This window comes from Heterocephalus glaber, unplaced genomic scaffold (genome assembly GCF_053883595.1).
Source record: "Heterocephalus glaber isolate CG9 unplaced genomic scaffold, H.glaber_assembly_v1.0 deba00001454, whole genome shotgun sequence".
In the NCBI taxonomy this organism is placed as follows: Eukaryota; Metazoa; Chordata; class Mammalia; order Rodentia; family Bathyergidae; genus Heterocephalus; species Heterocephalus glaber.
Genome location: NW_028258303.1, coordinates 17,396,071 through 17,410,674, shown reverse-complemented (window position 1 = coordinate 17,410,674; position 14,604 = coordinate 17,396,071). Strand labels below are relative to the sequence as shown.

The window sequence follows — 14,604 nt, the reverse complement described above, 5'->3', positions numbered from 1 at the left end:
TTGTGGGCTTTTATGCAAGTCAAAGTTGAAGTTGTTCATTAATCCCTTGTGCTATTTGATGCCCAGACAAACCAGACTCTTTTGTTTTCTCTAGATTGTGATACCGTTCTTCAGTCTCTTAATCAAAGACATTTATTTCCTCAATGAGGGCTGTGCCAACCGCCTTCCAAATGGCCATGTCAATTTTGAGGTGAGTGGGAACAAGAAGGGCACAGGGTGAGGGGTGACTTTTGAGAGCTGTACCCCAGGCTGGCAGCCAGTGCTGATTCTGCAGTTGTAATTTTCTCTTTCCTTATTGTTTTGTAAGAGATTAACAAGTAGAACATAGTAGCTGCACCATTATTGTTATTCATTGATTGAGAGAATTTGAATAAATTTAAACCTGTATTGAGCTAGCAAATAGTTTTTATTAAGTTAAGAAAAGTATCTAATTCAGAAGTTGAAAAACTAGAAGGAAGCATCTTACGTGGAATTGGCTTTTCCAAGCTGATCATTTTTGATGATCACTTTTAAAATTCTTCTCTTTCATTCTCTTCCAGAAATTTTGGGAACTGGCCAAACAAGTAAGTGAATTTATGACATGGAAGCAAGTGGAATGTCCATTTGAGAGGGACCGGAAAATCCTGCAGTACCTGCTCACAGTGCCCGTCTTCAGCGAAGATGGTAAGGTTACCCAGAGGGCACTGCCCCAGCAGCCCTGAGTCCTGCTTATTACTGTATAAATGCTTAGCTCCTCAGAAAGTGTGAGGCCAGTCCACCGGTCTGTTCCACTTGAAGAGTTTTTCATAACACAGAAAATGTCAAGATTTATCCCTAAATATCTTCACTTAATCTTCACCCATAAACAGTACATTTCCATGTTGAACACCCTTTAGAGTACGTCATTTGCAAACCTTTGGGCATAACTGGACACTTATGGAAGGGTTTTTTTCTCCTTTTTTGGGCTTCTTCGGTGGATAAAAAAGGTGTTTTGTGTTTTGTTGGTAGTCAGGGTAGTTTGGAAGCGAGAGCGAACCAAAACAGTAAACTCTATGCTACCCCCTGCTATTTGAAAAAGCAGAGAAGGGCCGGGGATTTAGCTCAGTGGTTTCACTGCCTGCTGCTCAAGCGCAAGGACCCGAGTTTGATCCCCGGTACCAAAAAAAAAAAAAAAAAGAAAGAAACAGCAGAGAAAAGTTTTGACCTATTAAAACACTAGGGAAATTAAGGCAGAAAAAAAAGTGATTAAATATGTACAGAAAAAAATCACCAGAAGAGAGAATTTGTAAAAGACTTAGGGATACATTCTACTGATTTGTTATATCCTAACATTGTGTGATGGTGGTTTCTCATGCTAGATTGATAGTGTTTGCAATTATGAAGGCAGATCATTTTTAATTAATATTGCACACATCAGAGGGAACCTGATTGCTGTTAATCTCTATAAATAAGATTAATAACAGCCTTTTAAATTTCAGGTGAGGATTCTTTCTGATTTAGAAAGGAAGAAAAACATAACTAGAAGGATGGAAAATTATCCTAGTACTAAAAGTTTTAAAAAACTGACAGTTCCAGGAAAGTACTGCAGCCCCTTTCTTGTAAAGAACATAAACCTGAATGTATGACAGTAGTATGTGATTTACATGTTCCAAGCTTTTTGGCTTTATGAGTTCTTAATTAATTAAGTGCCCTTTTGGCCTAGCAGCCCTTGGGTTTTTGTTGAGATGGTCAAGTTGCTCTTCTGTGTTCCTCTCTGTCATCAGTTGATATCTTAAAAGAGTGTGGTTTTGTTGTTGTTGTTCTTGTGTTGTTTTTGTACTGGGATGGAACTCAGGGTCTTCACAATAAGCAACATTCTCAGCCCTTTTCTTTTGATATTTTTTATTTGAGACAGTCTTGCTAAGTCATTAAATTGCCCAGCTGGGCTCAGACTTGCAGTCCTTCTGCCTCAGCCTCCCACAGTGCTGGGATTACAGTTGTGTCACCACACCCAGCTAAAGAATGTGTTTTGCTGGGGACCGGTCTTACAGTGAACAGGGGACAGAGGTTGGTGGGTACTGAGTCAGGATAAGGCCCCGGTGTTAATGCTTTCTTTCTTCCTGCAGCTCTCTACTTGGCTTCTTATGAGAGTGAAGGACCTGAAAATCACGTAGAGAAAGACAGGTGGAAGTCTTTAAGGTGAGTTTCATTCCTTCTCCTTGCTGTGTATGTCCGCAGGAAGGGTTGGTGTTGCTCGAAGGAAGCCCCCACCTACCTGTTCCAGTCCCTTTCACCTTATCCTCTGCTAGCCAGATCTTTGTGTCTTAAAAGTCCCATTGCCATGATTCAGGTTTATTGCCTTTGATCTATTTGTTTATTTTTATACTGGCAGATATACAATGGCTCTGGTTTTTTTTCTTGCATTATGTAATAGAATGAGGACTTGAAATTAATCACCCTGTAGTATGGTTAAAAAAAAGAAACTATTTTTCTTTGTCTAAAAGATGAGAAGTTCAGACCTTATTTCTGAATAGTTCTTCTAATTCAAAGTTTATTTGACCTGAGGAAAAAAAAAGAACATTTTACTGGTTAATATTGGGACCAGTTCAAGTTAATAAAGTTGGGGCATCACTTTCCAATCAGATGTTCAGTCCCCTCTTTTGTTTGAGAAAGAGAATTGGGACTTTAGGTACTCTCTGGAGTTTTTCCAATTTGAAACTTTTGCTGTTCTATTAATATTTTCAAACAAAACCTGTAAGCATTTGTATTTTAAGCATGTAAGATACTTTAATAGATAAAATAGCCCAGAACATAGTATAAGACACTCTAATCCAAATTGCTATCACTGTATTTCTACTAAAACACTCTGCAAATGTATACTTTTTTGAACATGATTAGCAAGCAGATTTTCTCTACTTCTTTTTGTGGTCCTAGGGTCATTTAGGAACTTGCATTATACTTAATGTTAGGCTAGATTGCATAAACCTACAATACATGTGATTTTGTGTGGATTTTAATAGTTTTCAAGGAAAATTTAGGCCTTGTTTTTCCATCTCAGTGAGGAGGGACGGGGCACAGAGGCATTGGGATTACTGCCCCTAGAACGAGTCCTGAAGATGGTAAAGGATTGGAGCTGTTTCTTATACCCCTAGCCATAGACATAAAGAAGGGGTGGCTGATGTCTGGAGGCATAGGAATATAACAGTCTTACTAGGTTTATTCCCAATTCACAAGTCTATTTTTTAAAAAATTTGTGCCTGCTATTTGCACATTTCAATTGAAATTTTGTATTACTTTGTGTATATATTAAAAGGTATTTATTGTATCATTTACTAATTTTCATGTGCACATATAGACCTTTGGAGTACATGTCTAACTGTATAAAAATTTAAGAATTATTCCTTCAAATTATCAGTTTTAGGTGAATTTTGCCTTCCACATTGCTCTTTTTTAGTCCACATTTTCTTCTTCTTTTTAAACATCATGGTTGGTGAGGTTCTGTATAGCTTAGTTATTGTTATTTTTCTTATAGATTAAAAAATTAATTAAACTTATTGGCTTTGCAGAATGGCACTTTGTTATCTGCCTTAATATAGCATCCAGACACACCTATAATTCTTTTTTAAGTGTTTTTTTTTTTTTTTGGTACCGGGATCGAACTCGGGACCTTGCGCTTGCGAGGCAGGTGCCGGAACCACTGAGCTAAGTCCCCGGCCCTATAATTCTTTTTGAACTGTTGCTCTTTTAGGACACACTGCTACTGATTAGTACTTAGGTTGGAAGGCCTCCTAGTTCCAAGGTTTGACAGTAAAAGCTGAAGACTGAATTGCATAATCTCTTCCCATATCTCTATGTACCGCACATACAGGATATAGTAACATTGGACATTTGGTTAGTGGAAATGTGACCAGAGAATTTAGAAATGTAGGTGAAAAAGAAAGAGCAATGGCTTACATTCAGACATGAATCCAGCAGCCTACAGTATCTGCAGTTGTACTCCAAGGTGCTCAGTAATAATGCTTGTGATAAAAGTAGATTAGGGGACCAGCAGTGGCACAAATAAAATATATGTTATGTAAAGAAATAGGTATGTAAGCACAGTGAAGATGCATTCCTTGGAATAAAAGACCGGCTTCCATGCTAACATAGTTTCCTGAGGAGGCCCTAAGAACAGATTCTCCTTGGTGCCTGTGTGAGCCGTGAGCTCGGCCTTCTCCACACCCCACTTATTCTCCTGACACAGGTCCAGGCTCCTGTCCCCAGCCAGTCTCCTTCAAGAAGGAGAAATGCATGCACTTGGAAGGTGGTCCTCCTCTTCTCGTCCCAAGCTGCAGGTCGTTTTGTGCAGTGTCTGTCCTGCCCTGGGCATACTGTCTTGCACGACCTCTGCTTGTTAACCCTTGATAAATAGGGTGGAGGTGATGATATTGGGTCACTGCACGTGTTGGTGATCAAGGCATAGCAACCGTAAGTGGATAATGCAAAGAAATTGGGATGATGTGATTAGAAAAACCACTTATATTAAGTGGCCACTAAATATTCTAGAATCACAGTACCTACTTGAAGACTTGTCTACACATTAGCTTTGGAGGCAATAAGATCTTTGTGCATACACACTTTGCCTGCTGTCCCTAGAGCCATTGGTTGCACACACGTCAATGGCAATGCCACACCCACCTCTGACTTCAGACACCTTTCTTATCACAAACAATTTCATTGCTCCCCTGTGGTTATAGGAAGTGTTGGAGAAGAGGCTTTTATCTACTAAATGAACCTTTCTATAAGAAGACTAGTACATATCTTTAAAGCTTTTCCTTAATGATCTTTGCTTTTTTGTTTCTGTTTTAATATAAAACCACTCAAGATGCATCTATAAACACAGTTTTTGCCATCTTCCTTCATAGCTATTTAAGTGGCTAGCAATTTTTCTGAATGGCCAGGAAGATTCAAAGCTTGATTTCCACCTGCTCTGGTTTTAGCTATGTAAAAATAAATTGAAAACCTAGGAAAGATGATATTAACATTAGGTAACTACTAGGCAATTAGAATTGACTCCTCATGCAAATAATCTGCTGCCTTCTGTCTTATATGGTTCTCTTTGTCCTCTAGGTCGAGCCTCTTGGGCAGAGTTTAACACATGGGAGCTGCTGCTGCTGCTGCATCGCACAGATCATGCAAGGGCCAACTTTTGTCTTCTGGCATCTAGAACTACAATCATGAGGACTCTGTAGGCCTTGGAATGCTCTGGTCGGCAAAACAAGAAAGCTCACTCCAGAGCAGATGGGAAACCTATTTCCCACAGCTGACAGATTGACTTCAGATTTTTGTGAGATTGAAATGTTCACTGAAGACACTTGAGAAAGAATCCTCTAAAGATCCTGGCACTGCATATGATTCATCTCCTGGAATTTCCATGTGAATCACAGCTCTGCACCGGATGGAGTTTTCTTTTGTGTGTGTGTGTTTTTTTATTTGGTTGAACTTTTGCTGCTAATGAGACTTACCCAACTGAGTGCTGGCTCTTAGGAAGCCCTAGTTCCTTTGTTAATTTAAATCAAAAAGGGAGAGGAGGGAGGGGGAAAACCCCCTCAGTTTAGATCCCAGACCTTAGCTCAAGCAGTTTTGCTGGAGAGGGGTAGCATTGGCTGGATGAGGACTTGCTTTTCCTTTAGTGTGCGCTGTGTTGTAAATTCCTCTCCTCCCTCTTCCTACAAGGTTTTGAGTTGGCTGCTGGTTAGCAAACTCCTTTTTACCCATATAAGTTATTTAATATAATAATGAAGCTCAACACTGTGGTAGGAAAATAGCCACTAGGAAAAAAAAGCAGAGTTTGTTGTTGTTGGACTCCTCACTAGAAGGACCTTTTTTGTTTCCTTTGCCCTTCTGAGCTGTTTACAACTGACCACTATGCTCTACAGATGTGTTTTTCAGAACTTTTTTGTTGCTAGGTTTTCCATGACACCTATTTTTTTTTCTTGTAAATTTAAATGCCCTGACTTTAAGGGTCTTGAAAAAATCATGGCATAATCACAATTTTTAAAAAAACAGACTTTCCTACTCTGTTGGTGACTAAGTATGTAAACAAAAAATAAATTGGAAAAGTTGCCTCCTCTCCCATAGCAGTGAACAAAACAGTGAAAAACACATTGCTATTAACTCAATGATTGATCTAATTGTGAAATAGTTCACCTATGTGAAACATCTAAATAGGTCTGTAGTGCTCTGCAAACAGCTGTCGTGTATATTTACTCTAGAAGAAACTGTAGAGTAGTAATCTATGCTGATGAAAAAGCAAAACACCATGTTTAAAACAGATGCATTTGCAAACTTCGTGATTTTGAGAAACAGAGCATGTGTGTGTGCTGTGTCATCCCAGCAGGCCCAGACCCACTCCAGTTGTCCTTTTACCACCATCAATATATTTTACACTCTGCGGCCAGGTGTGGTGATGTCTTTCTTTTCTTTTATGGATGGGATTGTTGGATGGGTTGGTTTTGTAGTCACAGTAGTTCAACTCAGAGTACTGCAGCTCAAAATCAGTACGTCCTTCAGGAAATGGCCTGAAAGAATGTGTATACAGGTATTTATTTTCTAAAAATGAATCATAGTAAACATTCGATAAACACCAAGTTTCCCTCAAAATAAGGCTTAACAGCCTTGAAAGCTAGAGATCAAAAATGCCAGCCTCAATCAGCCTATCCTTGCCTTCTCTGCCTTTACGGAGTAGCCACTGAGCAGAGAATAGTGACATATAATCTTCTGCATGACACTGGCCATCGCCATGGTAATGACCAGCTGGCGCTGATTTTCTGGTTAGGTCTTTTCAGGGGAAACACGGTAACATTTGCCAGGTATTTTATATGTATATAACACAGAGGATGTGCTTGTCAGCCCCACTTTTAGGTGTGAAAATGGCTGTATAATTAATAATAATAATAATGATAAATTTTTCCAAGACAGATAGTAGATGTGAAGGTACAAGGATTTGAACTGGGCCTTCTAATTCCAGAGCCCAAGTTTTCAACCACACCACTACAGGGTCTTCAGCTTTAGCAGCCTTACACATAGCCTGGTGATCTTGTTTACCCGAAGACTATATTAAGTTTGTCTGGGCTGGAGCCCAGTCCTGGACCCTGTGTAGAGTACGGGCACTCCTGTCTCATTTGTACCTGGAGATTTTAATTTATGGGGGAGAGGGAGGAGGGTGAGGAATGACACAGAGTGGCCAGTACCACCACGAAAGATTTATTTTGCATTGCTTGAGAGAAGAGGGCACAGTACACCACATGAAGGGCTGCAGTATCAGAACTCAGGATCTGAAATGAAAACCTAGGCCATGGGCTTTACTGAGGCTTCTCTGGGAAAGGGAAAGCAGGGCAGGGTAAACATTTAGGGCTGGCAAGTGGGAATAATTCCACCGGGCTCTGGGCAGTCAGGTAGTCTCTAGGTGCCTGGTATCTGGGCCTGGGATGACTGGGCAGGAGAAATGCTGGTATGGTATGTGACGGGGAGATAAAAGGGGCAGGGTGTAGACTAGGGATTAAATTAGTAGGTTGCATCTGAAAGGAACATTCTGTGCTGAGACTTTTGCCTCCTTGGTCAGCCCTGGAAGTGTTCAGCCAGCCAGACTTTCACTATGTCAATACCTCTTAAAGAAAATATAGAGATACGATTCATGCAACTCTACAATACCATCTCCTTTCCCCTTGCACTGTCTTTCCCTGAACTCTATGCCATTTAAGTTGATAGCACAAATGTTTATCTTTCAACTATTCCAGTCAGGGGTCAGCAAACTATGGGCCACTGGCCAAAGCAAGCCAGCTGCTTGTTTTGAATGACCTAGGAGGTAACAAACAGATGGGAAAAACTCAAAACAAGAATAATATCTCACGACACATAAATGTGAAATTCAAATTTTGTCCTTAAATAAAATTTTATTGGAGCCTGGTCACATTCATTTATTTTCTTGTGGTTGTTTTCCTCTACATCTGCAGTCCAATAGGTGTGACAGTCTGTGGCTCACAAAACTGAGAATATTTACACTCTGGCCATTTACTACATATATATATATATATATATATATACACATATACATTTTTTTAAAAAAATAAGCTTTAAAAAGAAAGTTTAAAAAGTGCTAGAGTCTCTAATAAGCCATTAGATAACTTTAATGTGGCTGCAGAAGAAGTTTTTCTAAAATAGTATTAGACCTAGAAAATGTGATTCTAAGGCCATTTAAAGAAAAACTTTTTAGAGTTACCGTTGTGATATACAGACTCTTGGTTTATGTCCAGGTAAGCCAGGGATTTAAACCCTGTATTAGCTCATCTGTGAAAATCACTGAATATTCTCCCTCTACCATGTGTGTATTTGGGCTCAGCAGATTTAGAGATGCATTTGTAATTTACGTGGCTCAAGAGAAGCCTGGGTAAATATAAGCGTAAATGGCACCAGGTGGGCGGCTGATTCAGGCTGCTGCACATTCCAAAGCTGCAGCATCAGAGCCAGAGCTGGGCCTGGAGGGGCCCTCTGTACAAGCTGGCTGTAAAGGAGAGTTCTTTTTGCTACTGGAAGTACCCTCTCTTTTGAGATAAGGCCCAGTTCCCTAAGGGTGGCCTGTCTTCTATCTAACAAAGACAGCTTAATTGGAAATGTTATCTTGCCTTTGTCTTTGCAAATTTTTAGCTACACCTCTTCCCTTCTGGTTCTGGAACCTCTGCCATTTCCTCATACTCTTTTCTTCTGGCATACTTTTAATTCCTTCTTCTTCTAACTGCTGTCCCCATCCATGCCTTCTGTATGTAGAATCTCAAGAAACCATTGCCCACCACTGGAAGTTGAGTTGTTAACTATCTCAGAGTTTTGAGCTGCAGTTTATGAACAGCCTTTACCTTCCGCTTGGGGGCTCTTTGTTTACCCAGTGGCCTGTACCAACATTAAACAAAGCTTGCCTCTGTTCCAAATGCCTACTATTCTCGTAGATAATTTGCCACTGGGAATAGAAAAGAGGCTTAGGCCAATTTTCTGCTGGAGCTAAGGGTTCAAAGGAATTCTTGACTGTGTTTCCTGGGGAGGAAAATGTGGTTAGTGACCTGGAAAGTACTAACTAAATGTATAAAACTTGAAGATATGCTGATCACAGATCCATTAGCTTTACCTTTAAGAAATTTTAAAAGCAAAGACTTTGGTCAGACTCGACCTTCTAGAGTCATAATAGAAAATTGGGGCACTTCCTGAATGATTCAAGCCAATGTATTTTGGGGGGCTTTAAATGATTTTATAATTTCCTCAACTCTCTGCTTTGTGTAATCAAGATCACTTGGCTGTACTCAATGCTGACAAAGAGATATGGGGTTCAGGCTATTATTCATGCTTTACAGTTTAGGGACCTGTTGTTCAAAATTATAAATAAGACTGGGGCCATGTGAAATAGAATAGTGCCTTAATTTTGGGCTTAAGGATCAATTTTTAAAGGGTACATTTTAAAAAATATTAATGCAATGAGGAAATTCCCAGGTAGCTACTTCCCTCTTAAATGCTAGCAAACCTGAAATAATTGTTTCATTTCTCTAAGATCCTAGCGAGTAAGAAATTAAATATCCAAATGTGTACAATCACATTCTGGACAGTATGAGGCAGCTATCTTGGCATATTGTCAACTGTTGGCATACTTAAGTGTACAATCCAATTCAGCGTTTCTAGATGAAAGTTTATGTATCATAATTTAAGGAACTAAAGAAAAAGGAGATGGATACAGTTTTAGAATAAAGAGCAAAATTATGTATTCCTTGGTGGGTGCCGAACCAGAGGGTTTTCCACCATGAAACAAAGTTGATTCCTTTCCATCTTTCCACCTACACTGCTCGGAGAAAATGAAAGCATGAAATCACCTTTCTCTGGATGAATCATTGGGGGAAAGTAAATTTAGCAGCATGTGTTGTCAACCTAGTGAAGACACGCTAGTTGGTGGACCTTGGGCATTGTTAAATCTTTTGCAATGCAATCACCAAGCTCCTTAATGCAAGTCAGCTGTGACAGAGAGTTGGCATGAGCTCAGTAAATATATGTTGGAGGCATAAGCAGCCAATTATTAGTCTGGTTATCACTGGGGAGTCACAGATTTCATTTTCTTTGGTTGAATAAATTTCCAATGTACCCCTAAAACATTTAGATTTTAGAAATGAGTATAAATTGAAATGATTCCAATGTATTGTCATGGGTGAGCCCATCCCCACAGAAATCAGCAAATAAAATCCAGTAATTATGATTATTAATTATGTTAACACTGCCCTATTAGTATCAATAATAAAGATAATAAATCCACCTTTAACAATATTAAAACAGATGAACATGGTCTATCTAGGTACATAAGATAAAATTTAATACACACTCTTAAGAGAACATTAGACTAAGAATTTGAGAACCAAGTGCTAAAACTCTCCCTAGATTTCTGGAACTTTAGGAAGGTCTTCCCCTTTCAGAACCTCAGTGTCGAGTCTGCAGGTAATGGGTCTGGACTAATTGCTGTGGAATAGGCTGTGGGGGGTCTGTGGTTTTCAAAAGCACTTGCTCAGCTTGCTGGATTCAGGATCCTGCTTGAGTGCCTCCAACCTTCTTTTCTTCCTGCCTGACTCTTTTGTGTTTGGTCTAATTGTGTTTGAAGAGGGAAGGGTAAGAGGCTAATTGCTACTTGGTAGGAGACAGAGAAGTGATAAAGGCTCAACTCACCCCTCCAGTTTCACACCACAAAACAGGATGGAGTTCTTCATTGCAAAGAGTGATTGTCACATTGCCCAGAAATGGAAAATATAATTTCCTTGTGCCAGATAAGTTGTACAGTTTGAAAGGTGCTGGAGTAAGAAAGCATAAAGACTACAAAAATAGCTTTGTTGCATAGACTACATCTTTGTCATAGCAGCTGTTGTAGTTGGACTTGTTGATAACAGATGTATAGATGAAATTATATGCAAAGTGCTCATTTATACCTGGCCATTTACAAATGAGTTTCTATTTAGTGTAAAAGACCAAGTCTTAGAGAAGTAATGATCAGAGTCCATTTCTGGGTTTTGTCACTGTTCAATTCTTGGGGCAGGGGTCTCCCTTTGAAGGCTGCCAGACAGCAGCGGGCTCTTGAAATTGACATATGTGTTAGGAGACCAGAAGGGGCATTCATCAGCCCAGTGAGGATGGAGATCTTTTCTTGGGCTATGGATGCTCCATGAATTGTAATCCAGGAAGGCTTCCCCCGAAGAGAAGAAATCAAAGGATGAAAAAGACAAACAAAAACTCCTACAAGGGAGAGGGAGACAAAAAGTAGAGGGATATGTAAAAAACAATATAAATAGATTTTGACAAGTAGCAGAGTTTAAAAGGATGAGCAACATTAGTAATGTCAGCATCTGAAATACTCAAACTCATTTAAAATCTAATAAGAAACAAGGAAGCCAGGAAATAGGTCCTCCTGGGAAATCACAAAGTATTTGCTGTTAAAGTAGATAAAATGAATAGAACTAGATAATTTAGGGGATTATTTTCAATTATCGTCATTTATTAAACTGACTCCATAAAATAAATTTGATAAAATTCTGGGAAATAGACTTCACCAACCCCTTTCTACCTACTTAAAAATTTACAAGACCTTTGTGAAGGCCTGCAGTGCTTTTTCTCTCAATAACAAAGCAGCTCAGACTTAGAAGAGAGCAAGTAATTCAATAGGTGCTTAGGTGCCCTCATAAGGCTCCAGAATTAAAAAATGCTTTCTTTCCTTGAAGATATTCCTATATAATTAGTCACACAGATTAATCCAATCTTGCTGTGATAGCCAGGTATATAGTGAACCGATATAATATCGTAACTTTGCCCTAAAATTTTATCAGTAGGCGAGAGTACAGGTCTGTAACCAAAATATTAAAGAAATCCTTTGTATTCACTGTGGAGGTAGTTCTTTGGTTTTCTCCTTGACCCTATTTTTTTTAGCCCATACTCTATCAATCATTTCTTTTCCATTCCTCATCTAAAACTGTTTTATTGCTATCTGTGAGAAGATGAAGTTATAAAAAGTCAAGTTATAAAAAGTAGTTTGTAATGAAGCATTAGAGACACCCTTAGCAAGATTGAAAGATAGGGATCAGAACTGAATAACTGAGTAGCTTTAAGCCCACCATCAGTTCTTTAGTACAGTAAATTCTGTTTTCCCAGGAGAGGGTTGTCTGTCTGTCTGTTGGAGGCTTTTGTGTACAGGTGGCCAACCAAGAGGCTGGGAGTTCTCAGAATATGGCCACAAAAAAGTGTGGCTCATTTTCCTTCTCTCTTTTTTGTCTTCCTCTTTGCCCCAGCCCACATGGATGTGCCCAATGTTCACCATAGTCCAAGCATTCTGGGTTGCAGCCCCCTGCTATCTTCAAATAAACTCTGTGCTTCAGAGAGTGGGACTTTAGGTTGACAGCCTGTGTACATTGACCCACTGACTGGCCATAGTTATTGGAAGGATGCAACAGATGCCCAGAAGGAAGTGAAGAATGGAAGGGAATGATCAGAATGGCTCTACTTTAGGTGACGCCATGAGTTCCTGAGCTGGATCGGTCAACTCAAGATCTTTTCCTATATATCACTGGAGTTTCCTGACTTCTAAACCAGAAATCAGGTTTATCAGCCACGGAGTTCCTATCCTTTATCTTTTTTACAACCACTCAAGCACCTCTCTGAAGCATGAATTCACTTCTAGAAATTCAGATTCATATTTCTTACTCCAAAAGACACATGTTCACTAGGGTCTCATTACTCTCCAATCAGCCTTTTCCCATCTAAACCATTCCCCTTCCTTCCATCACCTCTCTTTCCCCACCTCACTTTAAGCAACTGTCTGAAGCCACATGGTCTATGGAACCTTGATGAGTCATCTATGTCTTGGCTTTCATTTCCAGTTACCTTGAAGAAAGCTTTTGATATTTCCACTCAACTAGGAAGGCATTCAACAGTGACATAGACTGCTCTCCATGTCAAAGATGACTCGATTGCCACAATCAGAGCAGGATTCAGTACCGAACAAGACCATCTTCAGCTGCCTTATGGCATTCAGTTCATCCATGAACCCAGCACAATGATGGAAAAATCTGCCCCTGTGGTGGAGGGAATTCTCTTCATCATAGCTCTGCAGAGGCACAGGGGACAGCTCCACGCTTTACTGGATCAGTCTGGCAGGGCAGTGCATCTGGTCCTTCAGCACTGACATGGAAATATGGTGCCCACAGAAGCTGAAGTGGTGAATGGGAGTAGTAGCTCAGGGCAGGCAGATGGCATCAAGCTGGAGGCCTTCATTCTATAGTTTCACAAGTCTAGAATCATCAGGGTGGTTTCAACTTTCTCTAGCAGAACTTGGAGGGGCTCAGGACTGAAATCAGTCAGTTTGACACCTCTCAGATTAGCTGTTTCATCTGGCTGATGTTCAGGCACTCAGACTGTTGGTTCTAGTCTGATTCTGAAAACTGGCAGTTAGTTCCTGAGAGTGTCTTCAAGGGGGTCTTCAGGTACCTGAGCACCATCTGAGGCAGCCCTCTAGGAAGAAGACAGTGTCTCTATAGAGCTCCCAGAAGCAATTCAGCTTGAGAAAGTGCAGGCTGAATTGGGTGATAAATTCTTCCATCTCCAGGGAGATGTAGGTAGCCATGCAGACCTGGGAAAGAAGCAGCTTCAGGGAGGTTCCTCTTCTAAGGAGCAAAATCAGCCAAGGTGGGCAGATCCAGAGGCAGTGCATTCCCACTTCCTGGACATAGTTCAAGCCCACCATTTTCAAGATTTTGCTGATACTCCGAATGGGCAATGCCAAAATCTGCAGCTTTTTACAGTCCAGCTGTAGCAAACTTTTTCTCCTTTGACCCACTGAAAGACAGAGGAGAGGAATGTATCCAGGGGCATTTGTTTGAGCCACTGCCCCAGGATGGTCTTCCTCTGGTGCATTGTTACTCATGGCTCTGGACTATGAGTTCCTGAGGTTCTGAGGCACATTTTGCAAATGTAGCACCTTCATTTCCACCTCTGGGTCCAAACCTTCTGGGCTAACAGCATATCAAGTCCAGCCAGCACAGCTTATCTGGTCTCCATGGGCAGTGTCTCCATCAGGCCCCCTAGAGGGAGGCAGGGGAAGGGCCAGGCCTTCACCATCATTCTCAGGACCATTGTGTGTCCCCTGGTGAAGGCTTCCATGAACAGTGGTGGGAAGAACTCACTCCCCAGGCAGCTCTTCCAAGGCTTCAGTGCTCAGCAGGCTCTGCCCTGCCAGCTCCCATAGCGTGGTCGGGGTCTGGGTACTCATTCTGAGGAATCTGTATCAAAAGGAATCCAGATATGGACACGGTTGACAGGGCCAGGCAGTAATTTGGGCTCCAGGACTCGATGTCACTCTGCCAACCTTATAAGAACTTCCTTACTGTCTCCTTCAGGCTCAGGTGCAGGCTACTGGGCCCTTAATTTCCAGACCCTTTTGCTACTGCAGATAAAAAAGAGAAGGAAGGAGTTCTATTGCTGAGACTGACCCTCTTGCTCACAGCACAATCACCAGGTAATGTTAGGTCTAGAGAGTCTCTTTTTTGTCTTAACAATTTGTTAACATAACTTTTTAAAAACAATTCTTTGTCTTATCAATTGTCC

At 40.6% G+C, this 14,604-nt stretch overlaps 1 protein-coding gene and 1 pseudogene across 12 annotated transcripts in view; one reads left to right on the top strand and one right to left on the bottom strand.

Moving 5' to 3' along the window:
- Rasgef1b (RasGEF domain family member 1B) overlaps window positions 1-6,393 on the top strand; it is a 598,312-nt gene extending 591,919 nt beyond the window's left edge. For all 12 annotated transcript variants that reach the window (XM_021260972.2, XM_021260973.2, XM_087215906.1 and 9 more), the window contains 4 exons: window positions 95-190; window positions 540-663; window positions 2,085-2,157; window positions 5,068-6,393. In XM_021260972.2, the coding sequence (XP_021116631.1) occupies window positions 95-190; window positions 540-663; window positions 2,085-2,157; window positions 5,068-5,092 (318 nt within the window). In that variant the 3' untranslated portion in view covers window positions 5,093-6,393. The remainder of the gene's footprint in view (window positions 1-94; window positions 191-539; window positions 664-2,084; window positions 2,158-5,067) is intronic.
- A 5,868-nt stretch (window positions 6,394-12,261) lies between these two features.
- Window positions 12,262-14,133, bottom strand: LOC147827159 (PRAME family member 8-like; annotated as a pseudogene).
- Between the last annotated feature and the right edge of the window lie 471 nt (window positions 14,134-14,604).